The 15920-nt window shown below is 43.8% G+C and overlaps 1 protein-coding gene and 1 non-coding gene across 2 annotated transcripts in view; both read right to left on the bottom strand.

Annotated features, from left to right (window-relative positions):
• The window catches only part of LOC139541897 (laminin subunit alpha-5-like), a 211983-nt gene extending 202088 nt beyond the window's left edge, over window positions 1-9895 (bottom strand). The window contains exons 1-2 of the mRNA XM_071346780.1: window positions 9335-9895; window positions 1-140 (exon numbers count right to left, since the gene is read on the bottom strand). The exon at window positions 1-140 is cut by the window's left edge and continues 13 nt beyond it. Coding sequence (XP_071202881.1) covers window positions 1-140; window positions 9335-9637 — 443 coding nt within the window. The 5' untranslated portion in view covers window positions 9638-9895. The remainder of the gene's footprint in view (window positions 141-9334) is intronic.
• A 2962-nt stretch (window positions 9896-12857) lies between these two features.
• Window positions 12858-12933, bottom strand: trnaa-ugc (transfer RNA alanine (anticodon UGC)). Its single transcript has one exon. It is a non-coding gene; the product is annotated as a tRNA-Ala (tRNA).
• Between the last annotated feature and the right edge of the window lie 2987 nt (window positions 12934-15920).

A 15920-nucleotide genomic window follows, 5' to 3' on the forward strand; every position in this document is an offset into this window, starting at 1 on the left:
AAGGTGACGTTGACCTCGTTGAACTCTGTGCTGCGGGAGAGAGGAGGGCTCTGCCACCACCGCTCTGTCCCATCGATGGCATTGGTGATGGGATGTGCTCTGTCACTGTCCCCCATGGCACATGTATCACAGTACTGGCCCTGAAGAACACAACAAATAGTAGGTTATAGATAGTATAATATAATATAGTATCGTATAATATAATATAGTATCGTATAATATAATATAGTATCATATAATATAATATAGTATCGTATAATATAATATCGTATAATATAATATAGTATCGTATAATATATTTAATATATTGTACTTTAGTGTAGTATAGTACAATATAGTATAGTATAATACATTGTAGTATAGTATAATATATTATAGTGTAGTATAATATAGTATAGTACCATATAATATAGTTTGGTATAATATATTGTAGTTTAGTATAGTATAATATAGTACCATATAATATAGTGTAGTATAATATAGTGTAGTACCATATAATATAGTATAGTATAATGTATTGTAGTTTAGTATAGTATAGAACAATATAGTATTGTATACTGTAGTATAGTATAATATATTGTAGTATAGTATAATATAATGTAGTATAATATCTTGTAGTACAGTACAATACATTGTAGTATAGCATAGTATAATATAGTACAGTATAATATACCGTAGTATAGTATATTATAGTATAGTATGGTATAATTTATTGTGGTGTAGTGTAGTATATTGTAGTATAGTATAATATAGTATAATATATTGTGGTATAGTATGTTATAGTATAATATGTTGTAGTATAGTATAGTAAAATATAGTGTAGGGTGAGTATAGTATAATATATTGTAGTATAGTATAGTATAATATATTATAGTTTAGTATAATATATTGTAGTATAGTACAATATATGGTAGTATAGTATAGTATAATATTGTATAGTATAATATATTGTGGTATAGTACAATATATTGTAGTATAGTATAGTATTGTATGGTATAATATATTGTAGTATAGTGTAGTATAATATATTGGAGTATAGTATAGTATATTGTAGCTTAGTATAGTGTAGTTTAATATAGTATTGTATATTTTAGTTTAGCATAGTATAGTATATTGTAGTATTGTATAATATATTGTTTAGTATAATATAGTATAATATATTGTAGTATAGTATAATATAGTATAATATATTGTAGTATAGTATAATATAGTATTATATATTGTAGTGTAATATAATATATTGTACTATAGTATATTGTAGTATAGTATATTATACTCTGCATGATGACATTGGTGATTTTTTAAAATGTAACCAGGCAAGTCAGTTAAGAACAAATTCTTAACTGACTTGGAAGGGAGAGAGAGGGTTAGAGAGGGAGACACAGAGAGAGAGAGGGTGAGAGAGAGATGGAAGGGAGGGAGAGAGGGAGAAAGAGACAGAGAGAGGGAGAGAGAGACAGAGCGAGAGAGGGTGAGAAAGAGAGAGAGAGGGAGAGATGGAAGGGAGAGAGGGAGAGAGAGAGAGAGAGAGAGAGAGAGAGAGAGAGAGAGAGAGAGAGAGAGAGAGAGAGAGAGAGAGAGAGAGAGAGAGAGAGAGAGAGAGAGAGACAGAGAGAGAGAGAAAGAGAGAGAGAGAGAGAAAGGAGGAAGGGGAGGATCTCATGTTGAAACCATGGCAATAAGCACCGAGGCAGTAATGTATACAGGGTGTCTGCGTGAGGAGGGGTGGATTCCAGTGAAAACACCCCCCCCCCCCCCTCGACCCCCACTCAGCTCACCTGCTGTTTTTAATTAACCTTTGTTTAGTATTAACATTCTGTATACTCCCCCTTGTCCTAAGGGTCAAAAAATGCCTTCACTTAAACCCCCGAAAATAAAGCAGCTTAATTGAATTTTAAACCCTAAATCTATTTTGCGTGAAGAAACAACCTGTCGTTCATCACAAACGTTGTGAATATCTGTGTTTTCCCTCGTCACAATGCAGAAAGACTGCCTTTAATCAGTGGACACCACTCGTTTCTATTACAACACACCTGTCATAATTGTTTTCTTCACTATAGTATAGGTTCATTATTATTGCTAAAGTTACTGCATAGGTGTAAACATATATTTGTTAGTAAGAGATAGCACTTGTGTAGCCTGAGAAAGTAGCAGAAATGTGCAGAAAGTAGTTTTGAAGGCATTTTATTGAAGGGAAACAATAACAGTCTTGAACCTTTTTGGTAACATAGTGATATATTCTTATATACAATGTACAATGAGGAAATCAACTACAAAATACTAGTCTGCTCCCATTTTTTTAACCATTGTGTCACGCCCTGACCTTAGTATTCTTTGTTTTCTTTATTATTTTGGTTAGGTCAGGGTGTGACATAGGTGATTATATGTCTAGGGGTTTTGTATGTCTATGGTTGCCTAGATTGGTTCTCAATTAGAGGCAGCTGTTTATCGTTATCTCTGATTGGGAACCATATTTAGGCAGCCATATTCCTTGAGTATTTCGTGGGTGATTGTCTATGTCTAGTTGCTTGTGTCTGCACTATGATTATATAGCTTCACGTTGGTTTTGTTGTTTTTGTTTAGTTCGTTCCGTGTTCTTTCTTTATTAAAAGAAGATGCATTCTGATCCCGCTGCGCTTTGGACCCATCGCTATAACGACGATCGTGACAGAACCACCCACCAACCAAGGACCAAGCAGCGTGATATCGGGCAGCAGCAGAAATCTCAGGACTCATGGACATGGGAGGAGATTCTGGACGGAAAGGGACCCTGGGCACAGGCTGGGGAATATCGCCGCCCCAAGGCAGAGCTGGAGGCAGCGAAAGCTGAGCGGCGTTGGTATGAGGAGGCAGCACGGCAGCGCGGCTGGGACGAGAGGCAGCCCCAAAAATGTATTTGGGGGGCGCACACGGGGAGTGTGGCTAAGTCAGGTAGGAGACCTGAGCCAACTCCCTGTGCTTACCGTGGAGAGAGAGTGACCGGGCAGGCACAGTGTTACGCTGTGAGTGAGTGAGTTGAGGTGAGGTGAGTGAATGAGTGTGTGAGTGAGTTGAGGTGAGTGAGTGAGGGTGTGAGTGAGTGAGTGTGAGTGAGTGTGAGTGAGTGAGTGAGTGTGAGTGAGTGAGTGAGTGAGTGAGTGAGTGAGTGAGTGAGTGAGTGAGTGAGTGAGTGAGTGAGTGAGTGAGTGAGTGAGTGAGTGAGTGAGTGAGTGACTGAGTGAGTGACTGAGTGAGTGAGTGAGTGAGTGTGTATTTGTGGTTTTTGTGGTGTGTAAATGATTTAATAACTGCCGGGTCAAAAATGACCCTGAGACAATCTTTGTACCCTGGTGGTGTACAGCTTTCATGGAAATCTGAATGTTTCACGATGTTTCACTTTTTCTAATGTTGGGGACTAACTCTAGGAAAAGTCATCCAATTTCATGTTGAAAAATATATATAATTTCGGGAGTTTTCTCTGCTGTTAAACATGTTGTCGGGTCGTGACCCTTAAGACAACACAAGGGTTGTGTGTGTGTGTGTGTGTGTGTGTGTGTGTGTGTGTGTGTGTGTGTGTGTGTGTGTGTGTGTGTGTGTGTGTGTGTGTGTGTGTGTGTGTGTGTGTGTGTGTGTGTGTGTGTGTGTGTGTGTGTGTGTGTGTGTGTGTGAGGGCATGTTTGTGTGTGTGTGTGTGTGTGTGTGAGGGCATGTTTGTGTATGGGGGGTTAGAAGTGATATAGCCACATAATCCATCTAGTGGTTGAGCCAGTCTGTGAGATGAAAAGCAACAACAGCATCGTAGCTGAGGAACTCTCAGTACTGTTGTCTTATATCCAGGTGGAGGTGACTTTTCATAACTGGTCGTGTGATCTGCCTAGCAACAACATTGAGTTCTGAATTCTGAAAACGCTTACCTGTACCTACGTCTGTCCTGTACAACAAGGGTTCTTCGACAGGCTGCTGAAATTCATACTCTTAATTAAAACTTTTTATTAAATACAACCACCGACTTTTTCCTCGTTTGTGTTGATCAACTGGAGATGTACCGATGCCGTATCTCAATTTGAGCAACAGGATTATAATGTGGGTTATAATTAATGAAAACATTTTTGTAGGGGTTGATACATTTTTCGTTAGGGCAAATCAAGTCTGACATTTTTAAATGGAAATTACAAACTTTAGAATAGTTTTTTAAACCTTTGAATATACTACACGTTTGCATTTCCTGCTGTTTAGGAAATTTCCTGCAACAACAGGATGATCAAATTAAGATACGGCATCTGTAGCGGCCTTGACGTACTACGTAAACTAAGATTCCATTGGCACAAGCTCATATGCGCTGAGTTGAGAAACACAATTGAGGGAAAAAGTCTGTTTTTTTCGATAAAAGTTTTTTTTAAATTAAGAGTATGGTTTTCAGCAGCCTGTCGAAGAACCGCAGTTGTACAGGTACAGGTGTAGGTACAGGTGTAGGTACAGGTGTAGGTACAGGTACAGGTACAGGTGTAGGTACAGGTACAGGTGTAGGTACAGGTGTAGGTACAGGTACAGGTGTAGGTACAGGTGTAGGTACAGGTACAGGTGTAGGTACAGGTGTAGGTACAGGTACAGGTGTAGGTACAAGTACAGGTGTAGGTACAGGTACAGGTGTAGGTACAGGTGTAGGTACAGGTACAGGTGTAGGTACAAGTACAGGTGTAGGTACAGGTACAGGTGTAGGTACAGGTGTAGGTGTAGGTGTAGGTGTAGGTACAGGTACAGGTACAGGTGTAGGTACAGGTGTAGGTACAGGTACAGGTGTAGGTACAGGTGTAGGTGTAGGTGTAGGTGTAGGTACAGGTGTAGGTACAGGTACAGGTGTAGGTACAGGTGTAGGTACAGGTACAGGTGTAGGTACAGGTGTAGGTACAGGTACAGGTGTAGGTACAGGTGTAGGTACAGGTACAGGTGTAGGTACAAGTACAGGTGTAGGTACAGGTGTAGGTGTAGGTGTAGGTGTAGGTACAGGTGTAGGTACAGGTACAGGTGTAGGTACAGGTACAGGTACAGGTACAGGTACAGGTACAGGTACAGGTGTAGGTACAGGTACAGGTGTAGGTACAGGTGTAGGTGTAGGTACAGGTGTAGGTACAGGTACAGGTACAGGTAAGCGTTTTCAGAATTTTAAATCTTTTAGTATTGACTGACTTCAATGTTGTTGCTAGGCAGATCACACGACCAGTTATGAAAAGTCAACTCCACCCATCGATATATAAGAGAACAGAGTTGAGCGTTCCTCAGCTACGGAGGGTGGTGCTCATCAACGAGTTCCTCAGCTACGGAGGGTGGTGCTCATCAACGAGTTCCTCAGCTACGGAGGGTGGTGCTCATCAACGAGTTCCTCAGCTACGGAGGGTGGTGCTCATCAACGAGTTCCTCAGCTACGGAGGGTGGTGCTCATCAACGAGTTCCTCAGCTACGGAGGGTGGTGCTCATCAACGAGTTCCTCAGCTACGGAGGGTGGTGCTCATCAACGAGTTCCTCAGCTACGGAGGGTGGTGCTCATCAACGAGTTCCTCAGCTACGGAGGGTGGTGCTCATCAACGAGTTCCTCAGCTACGGAGGGTGGTGCTCATCAACGAATTTAACGGAAATTCTGAAGTAGGACTAATATCTAGGCAACAACTCAGCAGTTGCTTGGTTCACAGCGCGCACGGCACTGGTTACTCACCCCCAGGAATGTCAAAACAGGAGGGAAAGAAAGGGGTACTTCTATAAAGGTTTGCATAACAAGACTAACAGTAGTGTGGGGGCTGTGCTTTGGCAAAGTGGGTGGGGTTATATCCTGCCTGGTTGGCCCTGTCCGGGGGTATTGTCGGACGGGGCCACAGTGTCCTCCGACCCCGATCCTGTCTCAGCCTCCAGTAATTATGTTGCAATAATTTATGTGTTGGGGGGCTAGGGTCAGTCTGTTATATCTGGAGTATTTCTCCTGTCTTATCGCTGTCCTGTATGAATTTAAGTATGCTCTCTCTAATTCTCTCAGGACCTGAGCCCTAGGACCATGCCTCAGGACTACCTGGCCTGATGACTCCTTGCTGTCCCCAGTCCACCTGGCCGTGCTGCTGCTACAGTTTCAACTGTTCTGCCTGCGGCTATGGAACCCTGACCTGTTCACTGGACGTGCTACCTGTCCAAGACCTGCTGTTTTCAACTCTCTCTCTCTACCGCACCTGCTGTCTCTAACTCTGAATGATCGGCTATGAAAAGCCAACTGACATTTACTCCTGAGGTGCTGACCTGTTGCACCCTCGACAACCACTGAGATTATTAATATTTGACCCTGCTGGTCATCTATGAACGTTTGAACATCTTGGCCATGTTCTGTTATAATCTCCACACGGCACAGCCAGAAGAGGACTGGCCACCCCTCAGAGCCTGGTTCCTCTCTAGGTTTCTTCCTAGGTTCTGGGCCTTTCCAGGGAGTTTTTCCTAGCCACCGTGCTTCTATACCTGCATTGCTTGCTGTTTGGGGTTTTAGGCTGGGTTTCTGTCCAGCACTTTGTGACATCAGCTGATGTAAGAAGGACTTTATAAATACATTTGATTGAATGATTGATGAACAACTTTTTAGTTAGTTATAGGCATTAAGTTCATTTTTTTTAAAACTAGCCTTGTTTTATCCAAGCAGGTAAAACCCCACTGGGCACAAACTGGTTTAATCAACGTTGTTTCAACAACGTATTGTGACGTGGAATCTTTGTGGAAAATACATTGGATTTGAAAAAAGCAATCAACTGTTGTTTTTGAGGGTGGAATTCCAACCACGGGATTATGTCATCATTCTAACCAATTTTCAACACAGACAAACCTTTTGTATAAAATATGTTGAATTTTTACCTTTGAAACAACATCAGATTTTCAACATTATGTATCTATATTATCCACAATCAGAAGAAAAATTACTTCAGGCTGGGTAGCACCTCCTACTGGACAGTTGATCTATCTACAGCACCTCCTACTGGAGAGTTGATCTACCTACAGCACCTCCTACTGGAGAGTTTATCTATCTACAGCACCTCCTACTGGAGAGTTGATCTATCTACAGCACCTCCTACTGGAGAGTTGATCTGTCTACAGCACCTCCTACTGGACAGTTGATCTGTCTACAGCACCTCCTACTGGAGAGTTGATCTATGTACAGCACCTCCTACTGGAGAGTTGATGTATCTACAGCACCTCCTACTGGAGAGTTGATCTATCTACAGCACCTCCTACTGGACAGTTGATCTATCTACAGCACCTCCTACTGGACAGTTGATATATCTACAGCACCTCCTACTGGAGAGTTGATCTATCTACAGCACCTCCTACTGGAGAGTTGATCTACCTACAGCACCTCCTACTGGAGAGTTGATCTATCTACAGCACCTCCTACTGGAGAGTTGATCTATCTACAGCACCTCCTACTGGAGAGTTGATCTATCTACAGCACCTCCTACTGCAGAGTTGATCTGTCTACAGCACCTCCTACTGGACAGTTGATCTGTCTACAGCACCTCCTACTGGAGAGTTGATCTATGTACAGCACCTCCTACTGGAGAGTTGATGTATCTACAGCACCTCCTACTGGAGAGTTGATCTATCTACAGCACCTCCCACTGGACAGTTGATGTATCTACAGCACCTCCTACTGGAGAGTTGATCTATCTACAGCACCTCCTACTGGACAGTTGATCTATCTACAGCACCTCCTACTGGACAGTTGATATATCTACAGCACCTCCTACTGGAGAGTTGATCTATCTACAGCACCTCCTACTGGACAGTTGATCTATCTACAGCACCTCCTACTGGAGAGTTGATCTGTCTACAGCACCTCCTACTGGAGAGTTGATCTACCTACAGCACCTCCTACTGGAGAGTTGATGTATCTACAGCACCTCCTACTGGAGAGTTGATCTATCTACAGCACCTCCTACTGGAGAGTTGATCTATCTACAGCACCTCCTACTGGAGAGTTGATCTATCTACAGCACCTCCTACTGGAGAGTTGATCTATCTACAGCACCTCCTACTGGAGAGTTGATCTATCTACAGCACCTCCTACTGGAGAGTTGATCTATCTACAGCACCTCCTACTGGAGAGTTGATCTATCTACAGCACCTCCTACTGGAGAGTTGATCTATCTACAGCACCTCCTACTGGAGAGTTGATGTATCTACAGCACCTCCTACTGGAGAGTTGATGTATCTACAGCACCTCCTACTGGAGAGTTGATGTATCTACAGCACCTCCTACTGGAGAGTTGATGTACCTACAGCACCTCCTACTGGAGAGTTGATCTACCTATAGCACCTCCTACTGGAGAGTTGATGTATCTACAGCACCTCCTACTGGAGAGTTGATCTATTACAGCACCTCCTACTGGAGAGTTGATCTATCTACAGCACCTCCTACTGGAGAGTTGATCTATCTACAGCACCTCCTACTGGAGAGTTGATCTGTCTACAGCACCTCCTACTGGAGAGTTGATCTATTACAGCACCTCCTACTGGAGAGTTGATCTACCTACAGCACCTCCTACTGGAGAGTAGATCTACCTATAGCACCTCCTACTGGAGAGTTGATGTATCTACAGCACCTCCTACTGGAGAGTAGATCTACCTATAGCACCTCCTACTGGAGAGTTGATCTAACTACAGCTATTCAATTGGTCTCCCATCCAGAGTTTTAACCAAGCTTTAAAATGTGTCACTGACTTCAACCAATGTGCTAACGATCATTGTGACAACGATCATTGAGAGAGATCACTTAATAACTAAATCTATTCATTGTTGCTAGCAAAGTCCTTTCAATGGGTATATTTTTAACAGAGCAAATGAAATTCTCTGAGAGAATGTTTGAATTTTTAAAGCACATTTCTTGCTATTCTACACATTTTGCCATGAGGCCGGGAGAACATTTATCAGTTTACAGCTGATTTCCTGTAATTTTAAACATTTTGCCATGAGGCCCGGAGAACATTTATCAGTTTACAGCTGATTTCCTGTAATTTTAAACATTTTGCCATGAGGCCGGGAGAACATTCATCAGTTTTACAGCTCATTTCCTGTAATTCTAAACATTTTGGCAATTGGCGTATGACCTGTTCATATGCTATCTGGGGAAAGGGTGGGGGCCGACCGACCTCCAGGTTTTTGTATTTTATTATTTTGGGTTGGGGGCCCCCAGAGGCCGTGGGGCCACCCGCATTACAGGGGCTGCTAGGGTGTGTTGTACACCATTGAACCACGTTGAAATGAGGTGCTGTGCCCAGTGGATTAGCCTATAATAACAAAGACAGGTTGCATAAAATATAGCTCAAGTTCTTACTTGGATAGTTTGGCTCTGGTGACTCGGGTCCCCTGACACTGGCCCCCCGACCAGCTTGCAATACAAGTCGTGTATCGACCTTCCATTGTCCCCCTCTCCGCAGGTCGCCGTCGCCGTGATTTTGGTCCCTTCCGCCAGGTTAAAATAAGGTGGATGCAGGTTGTAGCCATTCACCCCGTTGGTGGGCAGTTCCTGGTCCTGCGCCGAGAGGCCGCAGATTAGGGGGTATAACAGCAGCAACGCAAACTGTGTAGGGCCGCCAGCCGCCGGGGATACAGTCCCCAACACCAGTCCCCTCGCCATCTTCACCTGTCGGCGCTCTAACTCTGCGGTTCGTTAGATAAATGGGCGACTAGGCTACAACGGACAAACTAATAGAAATGTTCAAGAAAAGAACAGGCGAGATTATAATCTTACTGTGTTGTTACAAAGTAGGCTACCATCGGAGGTATAGCAATATAACAAACGATATAAATTAGAGTTGAACTCCGAATCGTTGCGCGGTGAAGAAGTGCAGAACAGTCGATGCGCTCTGCTGTTGCTGTTGCGGCTGTGTATCTCTCGCTCGGGCGGGCACCTAACTATCTGTGCTCTGTTCTCTCTCCCTCCCCTAACCCTCTCAATTCAATTCCCTCTCTCTTTCTGCCCTTAGTGGCTGAACGAGGTAGCTCAGCGCAAAGGTTGACTGACTCAAATAAAATAAAAGTGTATTGGGTCGCGTACACAGATGTTATAGCGGTTGCAGCGAAAAGCTCCCCAACGGTGCAGTAAAATGTAAATATACAAAAATAATAATAAAGAAAAAAATATAAAACAAGAAATCAAGAATGTCAGAACGAATAACCTAAATAACACTGTACCAGTTAATCCAAATGAATCCTATGGATATATAGGTCCTGTACCCAAAAATACAAGTAAGGTTTGAAATTGTTACGTTTTAGTCAAACATTATACAGTTGAAGACAGAAGTTTACATACACTTAGGTTGGATTCATTAAAAATCGTTTTTCAACCACTCCACAAATTTCTTGTTAACAAACGATAGTTATGGCAAGTCGGTTAGGACATCTACTTTGTGCATGTGTAACAGTATAACTTTAGTACGTCCCCTCGCCCCGACACGGGCGCGAACCAGGGACCCTGGTTCACATCCGTTACACTCACCCCCCTTTCAACCTCCTCCTTTTTCCGCAGCAACCAGTGATCCGGGTCAACAGCATCAATGTAACAGTATAACTTTACGTCGTCCCCTCGCCCCGACACGGGCGCGAACCTGGGACCCTCTGCACACATCAACAACGGTCGCCCACGAAGCATCGTTACCCATCGCTCCACAAAGGCCACGGCCCTTGCAGAGCAAGGGGCAACACTACATCTAGGTTTCAGAGCAAGTGACGTAACTGATTGAAACGCTACTAGCGCGTACCCGCTAACTAGCTAGCCATTTCACATCCGTTACACATGACACAAGTCATTTTTCCAAAAATTGTTTACAGACAGATTATTTCACTTATAATTCACTGTATCACAATTCCAGTGGGTCAGAGGTTTACATACACTAAGTTGACTGTGCCTTTAAACAGCTTGGAAAATTTCAGAAAATTATGTCATGGCTTTAGATGCTTCTGATAGGCCAATTGACATAATTTGAGTCAATTGAAGGTGTACCTGTGGATGTATTTCAAGGCCTACATTCAAACTCAGTGCCTCTTTGCTTGACATCATGGGGAAATCAAAAGAAATCCACCAAGACCTCAGAAAGAAAATTGTAGACCTCCACAAGTCTGGTTCATCCTTGGGAGCAATTTGCAAACGCCTGAAGGTACCACGTTCATCTGTACAAACAATAGTATGCAAGTATAAACACCATGGGACCACGCAGCCGTCATACCACTCAGGAAGGAGAAACATTCTGTCTCCAGAGATGAACGTACTTTGGTGTGAAAAGTGTAAATCAATCCCAGAACAACAGCAAAGGACCTTGTGAAGATGCTGGAGGAAACGGGTACATAAGTATCTATATCCACAGTAAAACACACACACACACACACACACACACACACACACACACACACACACACACACACACACACACACACACACACACACACACACACACACACACACACACACACACACACACACACACACACACACACACACACACACACACACACACACACACACGTTGCCCTGTGACCTCTGTCTGAGCAGTATAACAGCAAACTACCAGAGGTCAGCCAACAGGGTTGATCGAGTCTCAATGTGTTGATCCATTCACTTATAAACAACCGCATTCCTGACTGATCTCTCTCTCCGAAGCGGATGTGAGATCTTAACACAGGTTAACATCTACAGGGGAAGACGAGGGAGGGGTAGAAGAGGGAGGTAGGAGAAGATGAGGGAGGAGGAGGAGAAGGGTTAGGGTTACCTACACTATCTACAGACCCTATTACCTACACTATCTACTATTACCTACACTATCTACTATTACCTACCCTATCTACTATTACCTACACTATCTACTATTACCTACACTATCTACTATTACCTACACTATCTGCTATTACCTACACTATCTACTATTACCTACACTATCTACTATTACCTACACTCTCTACTATTACCTACACTCTCTACTATTACCTACACTACATACTATTACCTACACTATCTACTATTACCTACACTATCTACTATTACCTACACTATCTACTATTACCTACACTATCTATTATTAGCTACACTATCTACTATTACTTACACTATCTACTATTACCTACACTATCTACTATTACCTACACTATCTACTATTACCTACACTATCTACTATTATCTACACTATCTACTATTACTTACACTATCTACTATTACCTACACTATCTACTATTACCTACCCTATCTACTATTACCTACCCTATCTACTATTACCTACCCTATCTACTATTACCTACACTATCTACTATTACCTACACTATCTACTATTACCTACACTATCTACTATTACCTACACTATCTACTATTACCTACACTATCTACAGACCCTATTACCTACCCTATCTACTATTACCTACAATATCTACTATTACCTACACTATCTACTATTACCTACACTATCTACTATTACCTACACTATCTACTATTACCTACACTATCTACTATTACCTACACTATCTACTATTACCTACACTATCTACTATTACCTACACTATCTACTATTACCTACCCTATCTACTATTACCTACCCTATCTACTATTACCTACACTACATACTATTAGCTACGGTCAGTGTTGCCTTTTACACTGAACTAAAATCTAAACGCATCATGTATAGTGTTTCATGAGCTGAAATAAAAGATCCCAGAAATGTTCCATACCCACAAAAAACATATTTCTCTCAAATGTTTGGGCACAAATTTGTTTACATCCCTATTAGTGAGCATTTACATTTACATTTAAGTCATTTATCAGACGCTCTTATCCAGAGCGACTTACAAGTACATACATTCATACTTTTTTGTACTGGCCCCCCGTGGGAATCGAACCCACAACCCTGGCGTTGCAAGCGCCATGCTCTACCAACTGAGCCACACGGGGCCACATTTCTCCTTCACCATAGTCATCCATCCACCTGACAGGTGTGGCATATCAAGAAGCTGATTAAACAGCACCATCATTGGGGTGGCAGGTAGCCTAGTGGTTAGAGCGTTGGGCCCATAACTGAACGGTTGCTGGATCGAATCCCTGAGCTGACAAGGTAAACATCTGTCTCTCTGTCCCTGAGCAAGGCAGTTAACCCACTGTTCTCCGGGCCCTGAGCAAGGCAGTTAACCCACTGTTCCCCGGGCCCTGAGCAAGGCAGTTAACCCACTGTTCCCCGGGCCCTGAGCAAGGCAGTTAACCCACTGTTCCCCGGGCCCTGAGCAAGGCAGTTAACCCACTGTTCCCCGGGCCCTGAGCAAGGCAGTTAACCTACTGTTCCCTAGATCCTGCCAATATCCAGCAACTTCGCACAGCCATTGAAGAGGAGTGGGACAACATTCCACATTCCACAGGCCACAATCAACAGCCTGATCAACTCTATGTGAAAGAGATGTGTCGCCCTGCTTGAGGCAAATGTTTGTCACACCAGATACTGACTGGTTTTCTAACTTTAAGGGTGTCTGTGACCAACAGATGTATATCTGTATTCCCAGTCATGTGAAATCCATAGATTAGGGCCTAATGAATTCATTTCCATTGACTAATTACCTGATATGAACTATAACTCCGTAAAATCTTTGAAATTGTATCACGTTGCGGTTATATTTTGTCTCTGAGATGCTTTGTGAACACAGACCGCCATTCCTGGGAAGCCTTCCCTCATGCTCCCGATCAGATAGCCTGTCTGAGAGAATCCTGTTGCATTGTGGTATGATGTGATCAGATAGCCTGTCTGAGACACTCCTGTTGCATTGTGGTATGATGTGATCAGATAGCCTGTCTGAGAGACTCCTGTTGCATTGTGGTATGATGTGTTTGAAGTCCCGACGAGAGGACAGTGTGTTTGGGGTGAGGGGTATGGGGGGGGTGTTGGGAGTGAGCGAAGGAGGGTGAGATGTAGGGGTGACGGAGGGAGGAGGGGTGTGAGGGGAATGAGAGGGAGGGGGGAGGGGCAGGAGTGATGAGGGGGAGTGAAGGAGGGGGGAATGGGGTGAGGGAGTGATGAGGGGGAGTGAAGGGAGGGGGAGTGAAGGAGGGGGTAGTGGCGGGAACATTTTGATGATTGACTGAGAGGGCAGGTACCTACATGTTCCTGTTTGGTCTCTGTTAAGCTCCTCAAAAACATTATTCACACACTCCTGGTGGTCCCCTTCTGTCTGTCTGTCTCTCTCTCTGCCTCCCCTTCTGTCTTTCTCTCTCTCTCTGCCTCCGCTCTCTCAGTCTTTCTCTCTCTCTCTGCCTCCGCTCTCTCAGTCTTTCTCTCTCTCTCTGCCTCCGCTCTCTGTCTTCCTCTCTCTCTGCCTCCGCTCTCTGTCTTTCTCTCTCTCTCTGCCTCCGCTCTCTGTCTTCCTCTCTCTCTGCCTCCGCTCTCTATGTCTTCCTCTCTCTCTGTCTTTCTCTCTCTGCCTCCCCTCTCTCTGTCTCTCTGCCTCCGCTCTCTTTGTCTGTCTCTATCTATCATTCTCCATCTCTCTATGTTTTCTACCTCTGTCTGTCTCTCTATCCGCCTTTCTCTCAATGCTTCTTTCTTTTGTTGTCTTCTCCTGCTTTGAAGTCGGGTGGTTCTGAAAAAGGACAGGCTGAGAGAGAGAGAAGTGCTCTTCTAGACTGAAAGACTATCTGACTAACAGAAGCAAGGGGACACACACAGGGAGAGAGCGTGTACTGGAGCAGAAGCGTGAAGAGAGAGTGACTATCTTCGATCTTATAAAAAACATCCAAACCTACAGCTTGGAGACTAAACAATCATATAATATATGTCTGATTTGATATGATTCAGTCATGTAGATACACACAGTCCCACAGACTGACACTAAAGCAGAGAAATGACATGTTGAAGACCCTGACTCCAAGAGAAACTGTCTGTCTGTCTGTCTGTCTGTCTGTCTGTCTGTCTGTCTGTCTGTCTCCAAGAGAAACTCTCTCTCTCTCTCTCTCTCTCTCTCTCTCTCTCTCTTATAACCGTGTGAGAAAGTAGTGCACTATGTAGGGAATAGGGTGTCACTTGGAATGTATCCTATGTATGACTCTGGGGCATCTATGGACTGACGGACCCCAGATATCAGAGGTAACCTTTGGGCCATATTATATCCCTTATAGATGGTACCTGGCTGAGACAATGCTCCCTCTATTATCTGCTATGTTTTCTATACTTGGCAGCTACCTCAAACTCAACCCCCCCCCCCCCCCCCCCCCCCCCAGACAGGTATGTGGGGTCCAGGTTGAGGTAGGTAATAATAGGTAGGATATCTAAGAGCTTGTATGTACAGGCACAAACCACTTCTAGTATTTACAGACTCTCGTATACCCTGGTATGCTCGCTCTGTGTCGAGACCCCTGCTTTGACTAAAATAGATTGGTAAATAGAGGTGAACAAAAATAATAATTTAGGTTTATTCATGCCAGTGCCTTAGGTAGCATCAGACTCTCCCACCTCTCCTTAAGGAAAACATGTCCAGATGTGACCACCTGTGTATATCTCTGGCATGGAACCTTGATTTACATCTTTCTCACCAGAATAGAAGACGAGGAAGTGTGACAAAATGAGACTGCTGGTCCTGCGAACCCTTCAGAGACCTGTAGCCCACACAGGAGGCTGTGAGAGACGAACCCTTCAGAGACCTGTAGCCCACACAGGAGGCTGTGAGAGACGAACCCTTCAGAGACCTGTAGCCCAAACAGGAGGCTGTGAGAGACGAACCCTTCAGAGACCTGTAGCCCACACAGGAGGCTGTGAGAGACGAACCCTTCAGAGACCTGTAGCCCACACAGGAGGCTGTGAGAGACGAACCCTTCAGAGACCTGTAGCCCAAACAGGAGGCTGTGAGAGACGAACCCTTCAGAGACCTGTAGCCCATACAGGAGGCTGTGAGAGACGAACCCT

Source organism: Salvelinus alpinus, chromosome 17 (genome assembly GCF_045679555.1).
Source record: "Salvelinus alpinus chromosome 17, SLU_Salpinus.1, whole genome shotgun sequence".
Classification (NCBI taxonomy): Eukaryota; Metazoa; Chordata; class Actinopteri; order Salmoniformes; family Salmonidae; genus Salvelinus; species Salvelinus alpinus.